At 45.9% G+C, this 23,286-nt stretch overlaps 1 protein-coding gene across 1 annotated transcript; it reads right to left on the bottom strand.

Annotated features, from left to right (window-relative positions):
• Positions 1–4,085: 4,085 nt before the first annotated feature.
• Pdik1l (PDLIM1 interacting kinase 1 like) lies at positions 4,086–14,935 on the bottom strand. The gene is made up of 3 exons (XM_032896456.1): positions 14,676–14,935; positions 11,719–12,020; positions 4,086–7,342 (listed from the first exon to the last, which is right to left on the bottom strand). The coding sequence occupies exons 2-3, from the start codon at positions 12,001–12,003 to the stop codon at positions 6,602–6,604; spliced, it is 1,026 nt and encodes a 341-aa protein (XP_032752347.1). The 5' UTR covers positions 12,004–12,020; positions 14,676–14,935; the 3' UTR covers positions 4,086–6,601.
• Positions 14,936–23,286: the final 8,351 nt, after the last annotated feature.

Raw genomic sequence — 23,286 nt, 5'->3', positions numbered from 1 at the left:
ATGTAAATTCAGGAGATTGAGCAAGGTGGTGTCTGTCTGGAATCTCAGCACCCAAGAGGCTGGAGCCAGGCTAATCCACAGAGTGACTCTGCCTCGTTAATAATAAATAAATAGTCACAGGAAACAGAATTGAAGAGGTTAGGATACTCATGATGTTACACAGGACCAAAAGATGAAAAGGTGGCTGTTTTTCCTGTCAATCACAGTGGATAGTCTCCAGTCCTGTACACTTGTTTTTTTTTTTTTTTTTTTTTTTAATTATGCTTTTGGTTTGGTTTTGCTTTTTTCAAAACAGGGTTTCTCTGTGTAGCCCTGGCTGTCCTGGAACTTCCTCTATAGACCAAGCTGGCCTCAGATGCCCAGATCCTGCTTGCCTGTCTCTCTAGAATGGGACTAAAGGTGTGCCACCACCACCTACCTTTGCTTTTGATTTTGAGACAGGGTCTCACTATATAGACCAGGCTAGCCTCAAAGTCACATACAACTCCACTTCCCTCTCCTAAGTGTTGATGCGTTAAAGGCATACTCCACCACACCTGCTGTGTGTGTGTGTGTGTGAGAGAGAGAGAGAGAGAGAGAGAGAGAGAGAGAGAGAGAGAGAGAGAGAGAGAGAGAGAGAGAGAGAGATATTTGGGGAAGGAAGCCATGGCTTAGGCATGCTAACCACTAAGCCATACTCCCAGTCTCACATTTATTATTTTAGGTTTGTGGCTAAGTTGGTAGGCCTTGGGTCCAGTCTTCAGTAGTGCATAAATTAGATGTGGTGGTACACACCTATAACCCATGCCCTTGGATGGTAGAGGCAGGAAGATTAGGGGTTCAAGGTTATTTTCAGATACATAGTTTGAGGCCAATCTAGGGCAAAGAAAACCCTCTCTCAAAAAAAAATTTAATTGAAGTATAATAATATATCTGAAGTATAAAAATTGTATGTGTGGGCTCTGGACCTTCGGGGGCAGTAGACCAAAAAAAAAAAAAAAAAAAAAATTGTATGTGTTAGAATCAGGGGCACTTGCCTTGCACCTGTAAGGACCGGGAAGTGATGCCCCAGACCTCAAAGTCAAGTGTGGCTTCCTGAGTTTACATACAATGACACCTGTGTAGCCATCACCTAAGGCAAGAAACAAAATCATGTGGGTTCACGAGAATCCCCAGGTGCATGGCCTCTTTAAGTTACGAAGGCTAGCACAGAGGCACGCTGGGCACCCCAACACAGGATCCCTCAACTTGGGGGTCTATGACATCAGACTCCTGACATTTGCACTCCCTTGACATTTTAGGCAAACATTTTCCTGAGGAGAGGGGGCAGTGTCTTCACCAGATTCTGCCAAGGTGGAGGACAATCAAAGCTATATTGGAAAACCGGCTCCGTGACTCCTTCCTTCCTCCTCTCATGGAAATTCCCTGTGGTGGGCTTTGTTGACGTTGTTGGGAGAAAGGATTAGGCTATGCAGCTAGAACTCTGCTCTCCTAGAAACTTAAAATACACGAGCAAAGACCATCGATGAACTCAACAGGCAATGAGACCTGAATATCGTGTTCATTTGGCAGCTACGGGGGAAACTGAGACTCAAAATGAAGCCACTTACCCAAGGACACACGTTACTTATGTGGGTATTTGCAAAAGTTAGTTTTCCGTACCGGTTGCTAGACCACAACAGCTTCGGTAATACCAAATTGCTTAACTTCAGCTCAAAACAGGATAAGCTTGAAATACCTACCAGGTTGAACAGGAGAAGGAAATTCCAAAGCTCGGGGCTTTTGTTTCTCTTTCTCTCTCTTTTTTTTTTAAGCAATTCACCTCTAACCAATGGAAACTCTTTGTCTAGGTGAAGGTACCACCTTTGAAAGACGCGTTTCGCCTCCTAGAGGTGTGGCCTCTGTGGGTTTTCTCAGGTTGGAGTTACTTTCTACCCACAAACCGTCACTTTAGAGGACGTCTTTGATTGGCTGATCAAGACAGCAACATTTGAATTTAAAGGAAGGCCTGACAAGGCGGGTTCCTTCCGCTGAAGAGATAAAGCTTTGTGTGAGAGGAACGCCAACTGGAGGCAGAGATTAGGCTGTATCACCTGCTGTTTCTACCTTCAGCTCTTCACCAGGAATCAGCTCCTACCTCAAGTAAAAGATATGAAAAGAATGAACACCGTATAGCGGTGCTTTGTAAACTGCAAAAGTGTTGATGGCTGCAAATTTATAGTTTGAAATTGAATTCTAATTTTCCTCCCAACCTAAGACAGGGTGTCTCTGTGTTGCTCTGGGTGTCCTGGAACTCACTCTGTCCTGGTCACTCTGTAGACCAGGCTGGCCTTACCTCAGAGATCTGCCTGCCTCCCCTCGGGCTTGAAATTGAATTTTAAAAAGATGATTTCTAAGCAGACACAAAGTTTGTTTTCGAAGTTTCTAGCTGCAGTAGGAGGCAGGCCAGGGACTTTTCCTATCCCTCAGTGGTCCCACTGGTTATGGGGCGAGTGTATGCTGAGGCAACCATACATTTTAAGAAAGAAAATAGGCTGGCGATGACAATTTCTTTCCCTGAGTTTTTCATTGTGTAGTCCTGGCCTAGAACTCAGTATGTAGTAGACCTGGTTGTCTCAAACTTCTTAGTCAGTTACCTGGCCTGTCCCCCAAGTACTGGAATTATTAAAGGAACCGTGGGCTACCACTCTCAGCTAAACCCAACGTCTTTAGAAATCATTGCCTCCTGTTATCAGTTGGAGTTACATCCACTTAGTACATTAAACAGAAATAGGATAAATGGGAGGGAAAAAGACCTGTGGGCTAGAGAGATGGCTCAGTGTTTAAGATCCTGGAGGGCTTTGGAGGAACTTGGGTTCGATTTTCAGCACCTACATGGGGGTTCATGAGTAACTCCAGTTCCAGGGGATCTGACCCCTTATCTGGCCTCCTTGGGCACTGCATGTACACAGTGTACAGACATATGTAGGTAAAACATTCATACATGGAAAACATTCATACACCGACCTTAAAACAAGAATCTTCTCATGTAAAATCAGAAATAGCCAGATAGCATCACGGTTTCAGAGAACTCGAAATGCTACAGTCTTGTAATCCAGTCACTGTCCTTGGCAATGGCTTCTAGGAGAGAATGATTTACTCCATAAGCTTAAATACTTTTCCAGGATGTAGGTCACTTCACACTCATGGCTTATAGAACTGTACAACTCAGAGTAGTAAGAGAACTTTCAAGGATTTTTTTTGTTTTGTTTTTGTTTTTTGTTGAAATTCACTTTATTTAAAAAAAAAAAAAACCTCGTGAACAATAAATTACAATACTTTCCCCCTTTATAAATTCTTCATAAAATATATTTGACAATTTTAAAAGAAAAGTTTTAAAGTTGCCTTCTTTTCTGATGTGCTAATGACATCTTCTTTTGTTTTCTGACTATTTTGTCATGCTGGTGAATTATTTTGTAGCTATACAATAGTTTGATTGGTAACATTTTACAATTAAAAACAAAAACCCAGACCTGCAGAAGGAACTATTCTGTGCTATTTATCTGACACTTAACACTTACTTCATCGGAATGACAAAGTATCCCTTAGCACCAAGAATCTACAGAGCCCCGAGTTTCTAAGTGACAACAGGTGCAGATTAACAGCCTAGGAGACTAACTGTACAACCCTACAGTGACTGGACACAGCTGCCTATACGCTTTATTTGAAATATTTGGTCTTTTTTTTTTTTCAATTAAGACAAATTTCATAAAACACTAGAAAACCATGGCAACAGACTATGAGGGATAACTGTTTATTGAGTACCTATTATGGGCAAGGCACTGTGCACAATTTCTTGATTGCATTTTTTTCCTTTAGCAATTATCCAAAATTCATCTTTTATTTCTTACATGTGTCTGAAGAAAGTGCATGGCTAAATGCCATTTTAAGAAATGGTTTGTCTTTATTCTTTAAAGTGTGTGTGTGTGTGTGTGTGTGTGTGTGTGTGTGTGTGTGTGTGTGTGTGTGCGCGTGCGCACATGGAAGCAAGAAGAAAGTATCAGATCCCTGGGAGCTGGACTTAGATGGCTGTGAGCCACTCAACATGGGTGCTGAGAACTGAACATCAGGTCCTCTTAATGACTGAGTCCTCTCTCCAGCCCCTAGAACTGCAAATCTAAACAGTTGTCGTATCAACTAAATTTAAGTGCTGAGCACACAGTAGGTACTTAATAAATACCCCTGACTGAAAGAACAAAGACAAATTACTGTCCTTCTGCTGATATAAGCTATTTCAGAATACAAGGACTTAAGAATGTTCTGGAAGAAATTTTCTCATCATCTCACACCCTTTCCTTTAATGAAGGAAAGAATTCTATTTCACAGATCTTTCAAAATAAATTATAACTGTGGCTAGACATTTAGCTCAGTGCTAACCCCTTTGGGTGGCACATGCAAGGCCCTGGGTACGATGCCAGTACCAAGGAAAACAGAAGACAAACCAAGTTACTTGTTATTTTCAAGGGGGCAGGATCAAGAGCTATGTGCTCAGGTCACCGAGGCTTCAAGTGCACAGGTATTTGTAGAGCAGAGGACTGTTGGCACGCATCACGTGTCACTCTGATGAGGGCCAAGTCAATGTTAAGCCATTGTAATGAGACTTTTTCTCAACTCAATCCACTGGTCAGATCTGTGTCAACTTGGTGACCCAGAGGGTCAATTACCATGAGGATCCAGTACACTTCTACCTCTTATTTCCGAAATAATTATTTTAGTTAAGTCTGCAAGTGATATTAAGTGTATGTGACTTTTTTCCATATGATAAGATTTTTTACTAAAGCCTTTCAGTTCACGTTTTTAAACTTCCAGATTAATTCAGTCTAGCAGGTTTTTTTTTTTTTTTACATATTCCATTGTTTTTGTTTTATCTTTAATCACCTTCTGAACACATTTGTTGATTTATTGATTTTGTGATGGCAGGGATTGAATCCAGAACCTTGTACATGCCAGGCAAGCGCTCTCCACTGAACTACAGCCAGCTCTACTGTGAGGGTGTGGAGGTTCAGCACTGAGGAGGCGGTGAGAACTGCCAATAACGGCAATATACTTCTATTATTTTGTCTTTTGCATCTTGGTGCTTAAAAAGATCCCTGTAGGATCAGTGGTGGATCCTCCCCTCACATGCCTAAGGCCCAAGGTTCTACCCCAGCACTGGAGATGGGCAGCTAGTGCCTTATAAAGCCTCCCCTAGATACAATGGTAGAATCCAATTCATCTTAAAGACTGGTGTTCTGATTTAAGAAAGAATCCTTTCCTTAATGTTCCTGAATTAGCAAGAACAATCTGGAGGCAACCATGCAGTTAGAATTTCCCCTCAGGAGTTGAGTCTCTTGCTTACTTACAGATGCCAGGTGACCATATGAAACGGACAACTTTTCTACTCAAAAAGCAGTTGATGGCATAGAATTTTATCCATTTGCCAAACTCTGTATGCATTATCTCGCTTTGGAAGAAAGCGACCAGTATTTATGACAGTGATTACCAGTATCACACGAGACAAAACAGTGTCAGTGTCAAAGTGACAGAGACTCCAGTGATCCAACAGGAAGCCACACCAGGGCCAGCAACTGGAGGGTGAGCTCGCTTGGTTTCGTCAATTTCACGCTGAGATTTAGAAAAGGTATCACAGCTGCGTAACGCCACGTTTCCAGACCAGAAGAAAACCATCCTCAGGTTGAGTCACAGCTCAAACTCCTGCTCGTCCCAGTGCAGTGGTTTAACTACTTAACAAACGCTGTTACCTAAAAGTGTGAGTGAGCCTTAGGCAACCTTGCCGACCTTCTACCGTGAGACTCAATGACTAATTCAACTCAAAGAGCTACAGGGCCCTGGAGAGCTCAAACGTCCTCCAGCGGCTTAGAGCTGCTTAGCTTCAGTTCTGTTTAACCAGCCATTTAGACCCTCCAAGATGATCAAGATGATGCCTTTAAGAGATGCACACTGTGAAAACAACAACAGCAACAACAACAACAACAACAACAACAAAATACCCTTAGCATGTTTCCAGTAGCAGGAGGGATAGGGAAGATGAGTGGTGGTTTGTGTGGTTTTTATCACCAATTTCATCCGCAAATCTCAAAAACGCAAACCTGTATCAAATAATTTAAACAGAAGCGGCATTTCCTTCATGTGGGATGCAAAATGCACACGCTCACACACTGACATATACATAAATATATACATATATGTTTCCTTTACAAACCGCGAAGGCTGCATTACCAGCATGCAAACCTCCTCTTCCACAGAAATGCCTAATACTGACAAGGAATGTCTAAAATACTTAAAGATAGTTCTAGAAAAATGGGACTTTCTTCTCTGCTTGGCTTTTAAGGGAATTTTTTCTGCCAACCTTTTACCAATGATCATTAAAAAAAAATCTTTTTACAGCCACATTGGTAATACACATTCAAAACATACAATAAAATGGCCTGCATGGATTAAGAAAAACGAGAGAAAAAAACTACCCCACAATAAAACCTAAACCCTTAGAGAGTGGAGCCTCACTTCCGTCTCCTTTTCGGCCATGTAATGTGTTTCCCTTGACTCTGAAGCAGCACCACCTTAGATGCCTGCAAACAGCAGGTCACGTTTCCCAGCTGCTGTCTTTAAATGCAATTTGGACTAATCTGAGTTCTAGTTCAAAAGCATCCGGGCGATCCTGAGGGTTTGCGGCCAGCATTTCCTTTATCAGTTGTTTCATTCGCCCATTCATAGACTTTTTCTTCACAGGGATGAGAAGTTCCATTTTGGGGTTTTCCAGAAGTGCCTCCCCGACAGGCACGATTTCGGTCCCCTGCTTTACATAACTCCCCAAGAGCTCCTTCTTTGTCTCTGTGTCTATGAAGGTGATCCTCTCCAGCATGGCCCAGATGATAATTCCCAGAGCAAAAATGTCCGCTTTTGCCGTGTAGTGTCCTTCCCATACTTCTGGAGCCATGTAGAAATCCGTTCCACATGCCGTGGAAAGGAAACACTTGTTTACACTGACAGGTTCTTCTGGGTTCTGCCCAGATGCTGAGCAAACTTTACTTAGGCCAAAATCGGCCACTTTCAGTGTGGGTTCCAAGTCACTGGTATCCAATCTGCTCTGAGAAATCAGGATGTTATCAGGCTTCAGGTCTCGGTGGATTATCTGGTTTTTGTGCAAGAAGGCCAGAGCACTGCTGAGCTGAAGCATGAAGCTGGTGTTAGTCTTTCGATTGGGTTTCCTGGACAACAGATACTCATTCATATCTCCTCCGTCACAAAAATCCATCACAAACCACAAATAGTAGGCGCTCCTGGGGTCAAAGGCGATCTCTCCTTTTAATGATGTCTCGACAAGCTGTGAAGGTGAGGAGAAGAGTAGGTACAAAACACACAAAGGTTAAAGGGGTGGGAGATACAGCTCAGCAGTTCTGAGCTCACTGCTCTCACAGGAGACCGCAGTTCAGGTCCCCAGTAACCACGCCAGTGGCTCACAAGTGCCTGCAGCTGTAGCTCCAGTTTTCTGTCTGGGTTCCAAGGCAGTGCACTGACACACTTATACCCATCTTCCCCTCCCCAACATAATTAAAAATTAGTAAGGTAAGTCTTTATTTGTTCATGGTTTTGTCTTGTTGAGACGGAGTTTTAGACAGGTGTAGCCCTGGCTATCCTGGAACTTGCTCTATAGAAAAGGCTGGCCTTGAACTCAGAGCTCTGCCTTCCTCTGCCTTCCAAGTGCTGGGATTAAAGGTTTGCGCCACCACCACTAGCCATAAATCTTTTAAAATTATACTAAAAAGAAAGAAAGAAGTTAGGTCAACTTGCAGCTTTCTTTTGTTTCTGAAATGTTGGGAATTGAACCCAGGGTCTGGTACATGCCAGGCAAAAGTTTCTTGAACTGAATGTAGACGTCACAAAAAAATTGGCAATAGTCAAAGGTTTAATGAATGTCTAGCTACCAAAAAGTAAGTCAAAACCAAACTGTATTTTTAGTACATACACAAAGTTGTCTGTTCTTAGGAACATGATGGCTTAATTGGGGGAACCAAAGACTTCTGATATTGTCCTACTGTCATTCATCGGCAAGCAAATACCAAAGTAGTTCATCAGTGGATTGTGTTATGGTATAATGCTTAATTTGGGCATCATTTCTTTCTTCTTCTTCTTCTTCTCTTTTTTGAGATAGGGTCTCAAGAAATCCACAAAGGCCTCAAACTCATTGTATAGTTTATGGCTGGCCTTGAACTCTATCTCCAGTGATAGAATTACAGGTGTATATGTGTGTGTATGTGTCATTACACCCAGCTCAAGCGATCTCTAATTTAAGGCCAGCTAGAGTTACATAGTGAGACTGTTTCAGGGGGAGAAAGAGAGAAGGGGAGGGGAGGGAGAGAGGGAGGGAGAGACAGACAGAGACAGAGGTTAAACACTGCTGTTTAAAGGCGGACGTAGTGGCACACACCTGTAATCCCAGCACTACAGAGGCTCGAGCTCAGTGAAAGCCGTTAGGACAGAATGTGCCTTGAACATATGTACCACTCTGTACTAATACAGTCATATGAAGCACTGTTCTCACACTGACTTTTGTTAAATACAAATCATCAACTGTCGAAAGCGCTAAAGATGCTCTATGTCCTAAAGTAACAAATTCAATCCAAATGTTCTTTTCAAAAAATGAGTTTAATAGTGTGTGTGTGCACTCATGCACCATTCATTGCACATGTGTCAGAGGAGAACTCTGGGAAGCAGGTTCTCTCCTGCCGCCTTGTGAGACCTAAGGGAGGTCTGCATGAGTGCCTCTGCCCACAGCGCCATCTTGTCAGCCCAAGAGTTACCTCTATGTAGAAATAAACAGGTACACTCACTTCATTACTGTAGTTAGCTTTCTACTTTAAATGGTAAAATTATGTTTATACCGAAGGATTGCTTTAACATGAAATTATTTATGATTCATTATCAGCACATTTGATTTGTAGATATTTTACACACCCAGGGTTGTACAAATGTTTTTCTGGTGCGAGGGCCTAGGTGGAAGAGTTAGGAAGCCCTGTTCTCCTCTGCTCTGCACTGAGTCAAGACCCAGTCTCCAGCTTTAACTGAAAACCTCAAGAATATTTTATTTCATCTGTGTTTTCATACATGCATCACAATCCTTTTCGGTACATCAGAAGTCTACCTTTGTAGCTGTACTTTGGAAAGTGCCCAACTGGCCGACATTTTCTACATATGTTAATATGGCTGAATTCTCTCACCACCTAGCTCATTGCTTCATGAACAGACTAAAATCTAGAGGTATATGGTTTTTCATTTATTTTTTATATGGTGTCTAAAGAGAACAACGAAAGGGGAAGAACCAGAGCAGAGCTGTTGAATGATCAAGTGGTAAGTTTACGTTACAACCATTACTATTCCGAATCACTATTACTACTTGGTCTGGTTATTCTGGTAAACACAAAGAGCAGCCTCTATCTGCTTCCCCCAATGGCGGCGGCCTGCAGGAGTCTCCTTGCTGCATGGTATGCCGTGCAAAGAGGCTAAAACACAGGTGTGTTATCTCTGACTTCAGTTTTTCTATCTTTAAAATATAAACTTACTAAATAGCTTTGTATAATGCAGAGTATCAGTGCTCAAACAGTGGTTGAGAAGGCAGGCATGGTGGTGCACATAACACTGGCTTTCAAGAAGGGAAACAGACAGTTCACCCACTGACCTAGATAATGCTTGTTAGAATCTCTCAGTTTTAAATGGCTGACAATTCTTTTCTAAGTCCCTGGATAGGCTCTCACTCTGTACCCAAAGTCTATATGTAGCCCAGGATGGCCTTGAACTCAGCAGTTCATAATTCTTCAGCTCCAAGAGCTATCAGATCCCCTATTATATGTTCCTACAGCGTCTATGTCATTTGTCTGAAACATACAGACCCTATGCATGAGAGTGAGCCCTGTTTTACATTTTCTCTTGGATGAGGATTTTAGCTATTAGGAATTGGTTTAATGATTCCAACTGAGACCAAGGAAAAACATAAAAAAAAAAAAAAGAAAAGAAAATTTATAAAGATAGTAAGGCCATGCATAGGGACTCCCTGACTATGTTACAGATTTGTTTATTGATGTTATCGCATTATTTTGATACAATTCTATTGATAAATACATGGTCAATTAGCTGGGTGTGTGGTAGAGTATGCTTTTAAGCAGAGGCAGAGGTAGGTGGACCTCTTTAAGTGTAGGGCCAGTCTAGCCTACACAGGAAGTTACAGGTTAGCCAGGTCTACACAGTGAGAACCTGTCTCAAAAATAAATGAAGAAAGAAAGAAAAACCAGGTTTACTTATTAAATCCACAGGAAAGACTATTTTATTTCAACCCAGGCACCTCTTTCTGAGTTCCTATAGACCAAATCTAGCTTCAGCACCTCTCTGACTTGGACAAGGCCACAGAAGGCAGAACTGAACCACAGATGAAGAGAGAGCTACCAGGAAAGCTGGATTATTTATTTCAAGTCATTCTGACAGCAGACAGTGCCATAAATCAAATACACATCAGTAAGGCTTTAAAAGGTAAAATCGATTCACTAAAAAGTCAACATAAGTACAAAAGTCACTTTAGTCTGGTACTTCACATCTTAAAGCCTAAAGGACTAAATAAAACCCAATTCTTATTATGTTGCTACTATCTCTGGACATAGCACTGTCAGATGAGTTAGTGTCTTCACTTTCCCATAGGAGGAGATGATGTGCCTTAAAACCTTAATGCAAAGTCGAGGGGTTTAGGAGGGACTGTTCTTTATGTAGTACGCCCCAAACCCCAGGCTCAATCTCTAGCACTGGCAAAAAAAAAAGGGGGGGGGGAGTTTCCAATATTTTTTATCACGACAACTTAAATACTTTTAGAGAAAAAACACTATAGTTTTGAAATTTTTAAAAATTGTTTGTTTTGTGCTAAGGGTAGTATGGAATACTCATGGAGGTATGAGAACAGGTTCTCAGGAGTCCAAGGCCTCTTTCTACCATGTGGGACCTGAGAACTGAACTTGGGTCATCAGGCCTGGCAACAACTCCTTTACCCTCTGAGCCTGTTCACCAACCTAAGCATACTTTTTGTTGTTACTATATCTTGCTTTAACTGTTAAATTACATTTACTTATCTTATATATACATACATACATATATACATGCTTACATGCGTGCATGTCACAGTGCAAGTGTGGGGGTCAGAGGACAACTGTCCTGGAGCTCAGGACTGAGTCTAGGAATGTCTTAAAGTCAATATACAGGTGAGTTTGGACTTGGACTCCCGAGCCCCTGCCTCCCCCTTCCAAGCACTAGGATCTCAGCACATAGCCATTTACTCACCTAAGGCTTATTATATTTAGACCTGTGACTTAGGAAAGAAAGTCCAGCTACCAAGGGTGTGGCTATTACTGATTGTGGTAATTTTTCCTTGTCTTCTGGGTTTATTTTCAAAATAATTGGTTTCCAGGAACTGACCTTAGATGCTAGTCTCAAACCTCCCCTAGTTCCCATCTTGTTCTGTATGCAGACTGGCTAAGTACCAGGCATAACAGCGGCTTGCGTTACTTGGAGGTGTGCACAGCACAAGTCTAAAGCAGACCCCTCTCCTCCACAAACCTCCATCTACACCACAGAACACCTGCATCTTAGGGAGAAGCTCATCTGACACTCTGGTTTCCTCTCGCTGACCAATATTACGTCCACTTCCTATGCATTGACACATACCTGTAAATAAAGGGAAGAATTAGAGCCGTGGGACATCTTTTGCACCATCCCATCTTTCTGTAGGATGCACTCTTCCAAGTGAATCACATTTGGGTGTTGGCTCTTGATACTGCTTAGTGCCCAGAACTCTCGAAGGGCTAGTTCAACATTTTCGGGTGCGTGGCATCGAATTTTCTTCACGGCTACTCTCGCAGAGGTCTTTCTGATGACTGCTTCATACACAACACCGTAACTACCTCGGCCTACCTCCCGTATTAGATCGTACTTTGGCTGGCTACTCACCATCTTCAAGGTCGAGGATTCTGGAAAAATCAACAAAGTGCTCTGTTGAAATTAGGTGGACCTATTGGCTTGTATTCCTATGTATGATTTACCCATCTGTTTCGCTGTCTGTGGTACTTGAAGGGTATCCAGCCATGCTTTGGACCAATCTATCAATCATAATAAAAGTAATAGCATTTACCATGTATCATGAACTATTTCAAGTACTTTATAACAATTTTTAAAGTTTGCTAAGTTTCCCTGGCCTGGAGCTTGCTGTAGAGATTATGCTGGCTTTAGAAGGCATGGTTACAGTACCATCATCCCTGACTTGTGTGTGAGTGCCGGCATGACCATGCCATGGCACACCTATTAGGAGATAACCTTGGCTCTCCTGTCACTGCTACAGCACGTGCCAGAGTAGTTGCCTGTGAACTTTGGAGTTTCCTCACCATGGCCCATCTGGCTTCACATGGGTTGTAGGGATCCAAACTCAGTTCTCCAGATTTAACTCAGCAAATGTTTTACCCACTGAACTAAAATATTCTCATTCTCTCTCTCTCTCTCTCTCTCTCTCTCTCTCTCCCCTCTCCTTCCCTCCCTCCCCCTGTCCAGGCTCCACCCACTCACTCCTTTTTTGAACAAGATCTCACTATGAAACCCTGACTGGCCTCCATCTCAGAAAAAAGCCTGCCTCTGCTTTCCCAGTGCTGGGATTAAAGGTGTGTCACCATGCCTTGTTGTTTTTTTTTTTTTAAAAAAAAGACAGGCTTTTGTGATTATATAGCTCAAGACGGCTTTCACTTCTTTTAAGGCTTTATTATACATGTTGTAGGTGTGTAGCTTTGTGTAAGTCAGAGGACAACATGTGGGAGTCAGATCTCTCCTTCTGCCATGTTCTCCAAAAACTGAACTCATGTTGCAAGGCTTGGCAGAAAATAACTTTACCCACTGAGCCATCTCCACAGCCCTGGCTACCTTGGTCTCTGGAATGGTGGCATTACAAATGTGTGAAGTAGCCAACCTGGCACTTTATATTAAGTTCATTTAATCCTTAACTGCTTGAAGAAGTCATTGTTAAAAGTAAACCTGAAATTTGAAGTTTTGACAAGTGGCGGTGGCTCACTTAATCTCAGCATGTGGGAAGCAAAGGCAGGTGGATCTCTGGATTCAAGGCCAGCCTGGTCTACAGAGGGAGTTCCAGAACAGCCAGGGCTACAGAGAGACCCTGTCTTAAAAAGTATACAAACAAAAACAGTGAAACACAAAAATCCCTCACACTTAGAAATATAAAACACCTGACTTCTGTTTATGAACTAAAAGTGGACCAGGTCACTTACTTATCCTTTGCTTGCAAAGTGTCTCAGGTAGCCCAGGCTAGCTTTGAACTTACTATATATAGTGGAGGATGACCCTGAACTCCTACCTCCACCTTCCAAGAACTGGGGTTATGGACCTGCACCAGTATGTTGGTTATTTATTGCTTACAAAATGAGCACAGATAAAGTTTTTTTTTTTTTTTTTTTTTTTTTTTTGCACAACTGTTTCCTCAAAATGAAGCAAGTCGATGAGAATAGAACTACCTTTTTATTGTTGTCTAACAAAGCTATTTAATGCTAGGTCTTTTCTTGCCAAAGGGGGAGCATCGTATACATCAAAGGGAACTCTCTGACAAAGTTCTCTGGAGCTCTAACTTGACAAATCATTTTTTTTTTTTTTTGGTTCTTTTTTTTCAGAGCTGGGGACGACAAATCATTTAAAGGCAAGCTGGAGCACAGTCGGCAGCGTGCTCGCCCGCCCACTGTCATCGCCGGCAGGAAGAGTAAGATTTGTATTTACACTGCACAACCAGGAAGCAGAGTGACTGACCCAGGAACCTGAGACTCCCGGAACAACTACTTTACGTTCCTAGGCCAGCTTTCAAAGAAAATGACTGTTTCTGATGTTTGCCTTGGGCGTTACTTCCTTTAATTGGACGCCTACCCTTTCAAGTTCTTACTGGATTCTCTTAATGTCAGGTTTCCTGTCACAGGCGGACCTTCGGTCCTGCTCTGTGGGGATTCCCAGTTACTCTGAGCTTCCAAGCGACTCTTTCCTCTGCAGCAGTCCCCTCTCCTCTCCCACTTGCCGTGGTCCCCCTGAGAGAAGGACACCTTCCCGAATAAGAAAGGACGGTGTCTAGCACATCCTCGGGGTCCTGGCTGGAAAGACGCCCTGCTGAAGAATCCTTCGAGAGCCCAGGTGCCTTACGATGGCGTGTCCTGGACCCTCCTGCCTGCCATTCTCCCTCCGGTGCTGGGCACCGCAGGCTCGGACATGCACCTGCTGGTGCCGGGGAAGGGACAGGTCAGGCCAGAGGTGCTGCGGACCCGAGGCTCAGGCCGCGCTCACTGCCCAAGCAGCAAGATCACTCCAGGGGGCCGTCCCTGGAAACCCCGAGGGACCCTCCCGTGGCCCTTCAGCAGGCCCCGCGGTCGCTTCAACTCCTCGCGGCTGCGGACTAGGGGCCGGTACCCGGGAGTGGCCCGGGCGGGAACGGAGGCCGCAGTCCCCGCCGGTGGCCGGGGCAGCACCGGGCCTTCCCGGGGATGACTCCGCTGAGAGGTCTGTGACAGGCCTGCTGGGGACAGAGACACATGCAGGGAGGTCGGTTCTGACTGCAGGGCATCCGTGCCGCGACGAAGGGCCAGGTTTACCTCAGGGCAGCCGCCGCCGCTTCTCCCTCTCATGAGCTCTGCAGGCCGCCATTATCGGGCAGCTCGCGCCTCAGCTGCCGCGGCCTCCAGTCAGAAGCCGGCGCGCGCCCCCGTGGTGCGCGGACACACCCCCTCACGCCGGGCCCCGCCCCCTCCGGCTTTCCGTAGTGCGCGTGCGCAGCCGAGCGCCGCCTGCTGGGCGAGCGCCTCTCCCTGCGTGCTCCGGCCTTTGCACTTCGCCGCGGCTCTGGCGCTGCACACAGTCGAGCGTCGCCAGCGGTGTGCGCGCTGCAGGGCAGACCACTGCTGCCCTGGCCCGCAGGGGTGACGGCAGGGGACGGTCGCCCTCAGCCGCAGCGGGGACGCGTCCCGGGAGCACAGGGAAGCTGCGGCCACTGGCTCGAGCGGACAGTGCACGTGCCCATTGCGGGCTACCCTGCCCGCTCTCTTCAGACCTACCGAGCGGCGGGCACGCGGTTCACTGGGGCCGGATGCCCGGCGCATCTTTCTCGCCGGTGGTGGGGCTGGGCGGCGGGCCCGTGGGGAGGCGCGGCCGGTGCTGGAAGGCTGGCTACACCTTCGATCCGAGTCACCGAGCCGTGTTTGCGGGCGGCGGAGTGGCCCAGGCAGCGACGAGGGGCTGGGTGCGATCATCTGGGTGGATGCTGTCCCCTGCCCCACCGGCGCGGTGGTATCTCCCTTAAAGAAACCGGAACCTCATTGTTCCCGGCGGTGAGGATGGTGGTGTCCTGTCTGGTGAGAAAGAGAGGGTGCAGCCTACCTGGCTGCGGCGCCCCGCCTAGCGGGCCTGAACCCGAGTTGGGAACCACTTAGGCGGGTGCATAAATACAAAACAGGTTGCCAAAGACTAGGATTTATGGCTAGAACTGCAGTTCCCCGGAGTATTTCAAACCCCCCCCCCAACAGCTGTCAATTATATCCCCGAGTTGCCCTGGGATCTACCATTAGGGTGACAATCACGGACCAATTGGCCGGCCCGTTAGTTACATGGATTCAGTAAGCATCTGCCAGAAACGCCCATTCTTTTTTTTTATATATTCTTCACCTACTGCTTGTTAATAAGGTTGATCCAGCTCTCATTGCCCCGAAAGGCACATAGCCTTCTTAACGCCTCTGGGATCATCTTCTTTAGATTTCTGTTTATGGAACTAATCATTGGGGTCTGAGCAACTTTTTATATAACGTAAATCATATTTCTGAAAGTAAAGACTTTACTACTGACCCTGCTTCCATAGGAGAGAAAACCAACGCCTGTCACATTTGACCAAAAGGTGTTTTCCTAGAATACCCACTCCTTCCCTGGAACAACCTCCAGCCCCTCTCCTAATAAAAGCCCAGTAGTCTGTTCGAGTTTGACCTGAGGGCCATCCTGGTATTGGTCTTCACCAGTTTGCTGGGAATACTGACGTCAGCCAAGACTTGTTTCCTGCCCTGGAAAGTAGGGGGAAATAGGAAAAGTCTACAGACAGCCGCCTACCCGTGTTACAGAAGGATGGAGTGGGAAAAGATCTCTCAATGAGACTAGCCTTTTGGTCCATTGTGGTCGTCAAATGTCACAGGAACTTCAAGGGACATACCTGGTCTAGCTGCTTTCCTGTTGCTGTGATTGAAAAGAAAAATCAGTGACCAAAAATACCTTAGGGGAGGAAAAGGTTTGTTTGACTTAAACCTCCAGGGTTAGGGTCACTGGGAATTCATCCATCACTGAAGGAAGTCAGGGAGGGAACTGGGGAAGGAACTGTGGGGGAAGACTCCTCCCTGACACGCTCTAGGGTCATGGCTCAGCTACTTTTCTACACAGCCTGGGCTGGCTTGCCTAGAAAGAGCACTGCCCACAATGGGCAATCAATAAACCCCCTCACAGATATGCTTACAGGCCACCCTATTAGAGGGTGCTGGAGCTTCCTCAGTAGCTGAGCCTTCAAGCCGACAGCTGAGGCTAACGATGAGACTAGTGTTTTATATAGTGTGCCATCTTTCATGTGACTCACAAAATTGTTTGTTTATATTTCAAACTTTTTAAAAGCCTATCGATCCAACACAGGAGGAATTACTGTACACTCTACAGCTCTTTTGCCTTTGAGGCAGGATCTCACTTCATAGCCCTGTAGACCAAGCTGGCCTTGAACTCACAGACATCCACCTGCCTCACCCTCCTGAGTGCTGCTGGGATTAAATGTATATACTACCACACCTGAACAACCAAGCATGGATCGGTGTTTGTTTGATGTATATATGGAAATCTGAGGGCAACTTTGTGGAATTCGTTCTCCTTTCACCTTTGGGGGATGGGTTGTGGTGGTTTGAATATCCTTGACCCATGGGGAGTGGTACTGTTAGGAGGTGTGGCCTTGTTGGAGGAAGTGCATCACTGTGGGGGTGGGCTTTGGAGGCCTCTTATGCTCAGCCTCTACTCAATGTGGAGAGATCTTCCTCCCAGCTGCCTGAGGATTCCAGTCTCTCCTGGTTGCCTTCAGATCAAAATGCAGGCCTCTCAGCTTCTCCAGCTCCATGTCTGTCTACACACTGTCATGCTTCCAGTTATGACAGTGGGCTAAACCTCTTAATCTGTAAAGCATCCCCAGTTCAATGTTTGCCAACAGTTGCCTTGGTCAGGGTGTCTCTTCACAGCAATGGAAACCCTAACTAAGACGGATTCCAGGGACTGAACTCTGGTTCCCAGGCCTCTACTTTGCTGAGCCATCACACCAGCCTGACCTAGAACTGTTCAGATCCTCTCGCTTCTGAGTCCCCACACTCGGGAGATGGGAGTGGTTTACAGGACCATGGCATCATGCCTGACCCAATTGTGTATATTTAAAAGAAAAACAGTGGGGCTGGCATGGTGGCGTACACCCTTAACCCAAGCACTTGGGAATCAGCAGGTTAGAGCTCTGCGAGTTCAAGGCCAACCAGAGCTACAGAGTGAGCACAAAATAAAAGATAGACACTGGAAGAATGAAAGTGTTGTCTGTGCTCATAGGAGAGGGAAAGACACGGATGAAATGGTGCATGGCTGAGTTGGTGGAGTTCCATTTCAGTGAGGCAGTCTGTCTAGAGGCCTGAGGCCTATCATGGGAGTGTACATACACACACACAAACACACATGAACACATTGTAGGATTATTTTTTTTTCTTTTTCTTTTTTTCGGAGCTGGGGACCGAACCCAGGGCCTTGCACTTGCTAGGCAAGCGCTCTACCACTGAGCCAAATCCCCAACCCCGGATTATTTTAACAGTATATAAAATTCTATTAATTTATAACATATTATATCTAAGGAAAACATACCTGTTACCTCTAGCATAAAGAAATTAACCTTGCTAAAGATGGTGGTATATGTTTAATCCCAGCATTCAGGAGGCAGAGATAGGTGAATCTCTTGAGTTTGAGGCCAGCCTAGTCTACATAGTGAATTCCGGGATAGCCAGGGCTACATAGCGAGACTTTGATTCAAAAAGAAGAAAAAAGGGAGAAGGACAAAGAGGAGAAGAAAAACATTTGGGGTCATCTCTGTGAAGAACACCATGACCGAGGCAACTCTTATAAAGGGAGACATGTAGTTGGGGCTGGTTTACAGTTTCGGAGGCCTATTATCGTTATGGCAGGAAGCACGGCAGTGTACAGGCAGACATGGTGCTGCTCCACAAGCAGCCAAGAGGAGACGCTTCTGCACTGGGCAGAGCTTGAGGACCAGGAGACCTAAAGCCCACCTATGCGGTGACACAATTCTTCCAACAAGGCCACATCTCCTAATAGTGCCACTTCTCAAAGGCTAATCCTATTTGAACCATCATAACAGTTTTCTGGTCTTTTATATTTCAATCTCAGATAACAAAATAGTAGACTTTATAAGGTTACTTTCTATAGAATTCCAACCAGTAGATGGACAAGAAATATTAAGATTAGAAAAGTAGAGTTTTTCAAGGCCTAGGGAAGGGGAACACCCAGAGAACGGTAATAAAACTGATTAAGAACCAGCAGTGTGGGGTTGGGGATTTAGCTCAGTGGTAGAGCGCTTGCCTAGCAAGTGCAAGGCCCTGGGTTTGGTCCCCAGCTCCAAAAAAAAGAAAAAAGAAAAAAAAAAAACAAAAACAAAAAAAACAACCCAGCAGTGTGGACGGTTGCCGTGAAGATGAAGTTTAAGCAAACGACCTGTGCCAATTGACTGAACTTACACCAAGAGGGTGACACAGCATCTCCAGGAAACATTTCTGTCAAGAAAAGGAGTCTGGGCCTATTCAGATGGCGCCTGTCAGTTCAGCACAACTACAGCAGGTAAACAAAGACCACTGTCGTCACTCAAAATATGGACCGTCCTACTGGACAAGCTCCCTGGTCTTCCAGGGCTTTCCTATATGGAAGCAAAAGGAAGAGGATCCTGGACTAAGGAGGGTGAGGCAGGAGGCGGAACATAATCCAAGGTCAGCTTGAGATGACAGTGGGATGAGATCTCAACAGCAAAAAAGGGGGCCATAGAAAGTTAATGTGTACCAGCCTGGGCTCCAGGAAGCCCTGTCTCAGAAGACCACTCCCTCCCCCATTGATGTCTGTGGTAAGATATGGGTAGTTAATTTTTGAAGATAGCATTTGATTTAGTCCAGGCTGAGTTTGAGTTTGTTTCAAACTCTGTGCTGGCGTTGAATTCAGATTCTCATTCCTCCATAATAGTGGGTTTATAGGCACAGATACCACACGGGGGTTCATGGTGTCATGGATTTAACCTCAAGCCTCATCAATGCTGCCCAAGCCCTCTACCAGCTGAGCTGTATCCCCAGCCCTGCACTGTTCTTTTTAATCACACTCAAACCAAATGCATGGTTGGAGAAGTGGGAATTTGGACGGGACAAACCTGCCCCCTGGTGGTAGGTTCTGTGAGTGCAGCTGTCAGTTGTAGCGAGTCCTGTCTCTGCTGCACCCCACATCCTACCCTACCGCTACAGCAGGTCCGAATTCTGAATTCAGACTTGCCAGTCATCACATCTCTGGGCTGGAGTGACGTCCTTTAGCCCACAGGAGCCTCATGAAGCAGACATCTTAGCAGACCATTTTACACCTAAAACAAAACAAACCTCCCCCCTACCCTCCCCGACATTCAGTGACTTAGGTACTTTTCTCCCAGTTGAAATAGGTAAAGAGTCAAGGGTTGACAAACTCCTTTTGCAAATCTGTCTTATTTTTCAAGACTTTGTCTATGAGGCCAAGCACCTGACCCTGATCGATGATAATGGTTGTGTGTGCAACTTCCCTGGGAATAGCCAGTGCTGAACAGAGCCTGTTCTGAGCCAGACTTTACATACACACACATACATGCTCACATCACATTGATAATTTTCATAGTTTCATAGACCCATTTTGCAGATTGAGAAACTGAGGCATATAGAGACGAAATACCTGCCCCGGGTCACACACAACGGATTGACAAATCTCAGCTGTGGGTGGTGATACACACCCGTGATCCCAACAGTTGTGAGGTGGAGGCAGGAGGATCAGAAACTCAAGACCATTCTCTGCTGCTTGAGGAGTTTCAAGTCAGCTCAGGCTCTAGGGTATAAGAGAGTCTGTCCCCACGTAAAAGAAAACAAGCAAATTGGCAGAGCTGGAGGGTCTCAAAGGCTAGCTGTGCCAACCATGCCCCTGGAAAGGGAATGTTAGAAGAGTAAACTCAGGCCCTTATGACTGTGAGACTGGGGGCATATGAGCTGTTTTTCTTCTCTTCCTGCTACCCCGGTGGCTCCAGACAGGGAAGCACCTCAAAGTAGGACAGCAAGGAACAGAGACAGGGGCCCACAAGGGAAGAGGGCCGAAGCCTGAATGAAACCTGGCCTGCTCCAGGCAGAGCTGTGCTGCTGTCCCTGGGTGGGGACAGCTGCCCCTGTCATCTGATTCTCCAACCTAGAAGCCTGGGCAGGGGCTGGCTCTATCCTTACCCCCTGGGGCTGGCTGTCAGGAGGCCCAGGCCAACAGGTCAACCCTACAGTGTTTGTATCCACTGAAAGGATGCTTCTTGGAAGTTCCTGTCCACTGGCCCCGCCCCATCCCGGTCTCTGGGTTTCCTAAAGTTCAAGGAACTGGACCAGCAAGTCCACTGCTCAGCTAGGCTCCTTCTGGGGCAGGGCTCAATTCCTTTGACTTAAATCAACCAAGGGGCCTGTCCCAAACCGTGGGTGAGGTGACGCGGAGCACATCGCATCGATGGATCGGGAAATGCTGACAGTTAAAATCAGCTCTACCGCTTGTTGCGTGACCTAGGCAAGTGAACGCACCTCTCAGGAGTCTCAGTTTCCCCGTTTTCCTCTTTTAACAATGAAGATACCAGAAGTATCTGAAAAGGCAACCACGGGAATGCACGTAGCAAGGCAGGTAATGCATTCTTCTGTTCAGCAGGCCCTCAAACCCGGGTCGCCATGGTGACTTACTATTTCTCCGCAGAGTAGAGAGGGAGGAGAGCCTGTTTGGAGACATTGCCTGACCCGGCGGCCAGGGGATGCCTTTCTTATCAGTACAACCTCAGAGCTAGGCTATTAATACTCATGGTGCCCCACAGCCTGGTAGCAAGCATTCTAGCCGCGAGGTGCAGAGGTGGGAGGGTGGGGATGCGGAACAGGTGGCCTGGGTGGGAGCGATCCTGCCCGATCTCAGCGGGCGACACTTGGGCCCTTCTGCCAGACACCCTCCACCTGCACACTAGGGTCTAGGCAAGTGTGAAATTCCTGAATGAAGTCAAGCCTGGGGCAGGCATCTCCCTAGTCCCTTAGGAGTATTGGGCTGTCCTTCCAGGGATTCAGCTGCCCAGAAAAGTACGGCCCTGATGGGTGCCAGGAGTAAGCCCACGCCTGGAACTGTGGGCTGTCAAAGCGAGAAGGCATGCAGACTTCGCCGGATCACAGGGCTCCCTCCAGGTTTTGCCCAATGACAGGGAAAGGTTCCTTCAGCTTCAGTCCCATCAGGCCTGAGAACACGAGGGATTTGAACCCTTCTGTTTCCTGTAAATCTTTGTTAGTCTGCCGTGCTGCCACTCACCCGTAATCGCAGCACTCAGAGGCCGAGGCAGAGTCCCAGGCTAGACTGCAGTCCATATCGAGAGTTTGTTTGCCTTCAGAAAAACCTATATACGGGGCAAGGATGTAGTTCCTTTGGTGCAGGGCTTACCTTCAATGCAGAAAACATGGGTTCCACCCCCAGAACTGCATGTGGTGTTTATCCCACACCCATTCATATTTTAGGCTAGCCTGGGCTACACGAAACTTGAATTTGGCTTTTGAAAACCTGAATGAGACAATCAACCCAAAGCATGGGAATTAGTATGTCCCCTGAGCCAAGGCCATCCCCACATACTTGGTGGTAAATCCCAAGGAACAAAGAGCTTACCGGAATTCCCTGATGTTAGTTATGCCGGACAATGCTTCTTTGTCTCCTTATATACAAATCAACAGCAGGTGGTGAGCTGGCTCAGTGGGTAAAGGCGCCTGCCCGCCTGACAATCTGGGTTTGATCCTTGGGACCCAGCTGGTGGAAAGAGATCCAACTCCCTCAAATACTCCACCCACCTTCAAACCCCTGCCACGGTAAGCATGGACTGATAGCATGCACACAAAAGAAATAGAATAAAGTAAAAAATATAAATACAATAACAAAGAAACATAAAGAAATGAAAAATAAGTGCGTTATAATAAAAAATTTTGATTAATAACATTTATTTATGTATTTGTATTATGATGTAAAACTTACTGAGACCTTGTATTAAAACAAAACAGAAAACCATAGTTTACACTTTTCCATTTCACAGAGGAGGAAACCAAACCCAGGAGAGCTAAATCAGCCGTTGCCCCAACGCTCCTCCCAGAGCAGTTCATCTCTGCCCCTCTTGCTCCTCTTGGCATCCGCTGACAGAGGAGGGTGCCATGTTGTCACATGACTGGCGGTCCAAGCAGGCTGGAGCCTGGACACTGCTGGTGCTGGCAGCTGGAGCACCTGCATGGGGCCCTCCACCTGCTCCCCACGAAGTCCTCAAGTTCAAGAGTCTGAGATGCTTTCTGTCTTTTCCCTTGGTCTTAGGTATAAATGTTCTGTTCTGTTTTTGAGACAGGGCTCACTTAGCCCAGGCTGGCCCGTAACTTGCTAGGTAGTCAAGGATGACCCTTAACTCCTGATCGTCCCACTGTCACTTCCGAGTGCTGGAATTACAGACATGCTCCTCCATGTCTGTGGTTTTACAAGTAAAACTTTATGGACAATATCCAGGGTGTCTTACTGTACCTGTTCCACCTCACACACTAGGTAACTAGGAGACCGTACCGAGATAATTATTCTTCCCATTAGGTGGTGAGCTTCTTAGTGACAAGGGGCTATGCCAAGGACAGTTCTAGAGGCTGGGAAGTCCAATGTCTCGTACCTGGTGAGGGGCCCCCCACTGCTGCGTTGTCCTGTGGTGGAGTCTACAGAAGGGGGAGGGGTTGTGGCAGTTTACTGGTTTGTTGTTTCGTTTGTTTTGTTTGTAAGCTATTTGCAGTGGGGACCAAAGCAGAGCTTTATACGTGCCTAGGCATATACTCACTAATGAGTTTATCTTGAGACAAGCCCATACATTTT

This window comes from Rattus rattus, chromosome 1 (genome assembly GCF_011064425.1).
Source record: "Rattus rattus isolate New Zealand chromosome 1, Rrattus_CSIRO_v1, whole genome shotgun sequence".
Lineage (NCBI taxonomy): Eukaryota > Metazoa > Chordata > Mammalia > Rodentia > Muridae > Rattus > Rattus rattus.
The sequence above is the reverse complement of the archived record's forward strand: the minus strand, read 5'-3'. Positions and strand labels throughout refer to the sequence as shown.

Coding starts and splice junctions, on each gene's coding strand:
- Pdik1l (XM_032896456.1), bottom strand. CDS start 12,003: ATGGTGAGTAGCCAGCCAAAGTACGATCTAATACGGGAGGTAGGCCGA. Junction 7,343..11,718: donor ATTCTTCCCTTTATTTACAG/GTATGTGTCAAT, acceptor TCACCTTCACAG/CTTGTCGAGACATCATTAAA.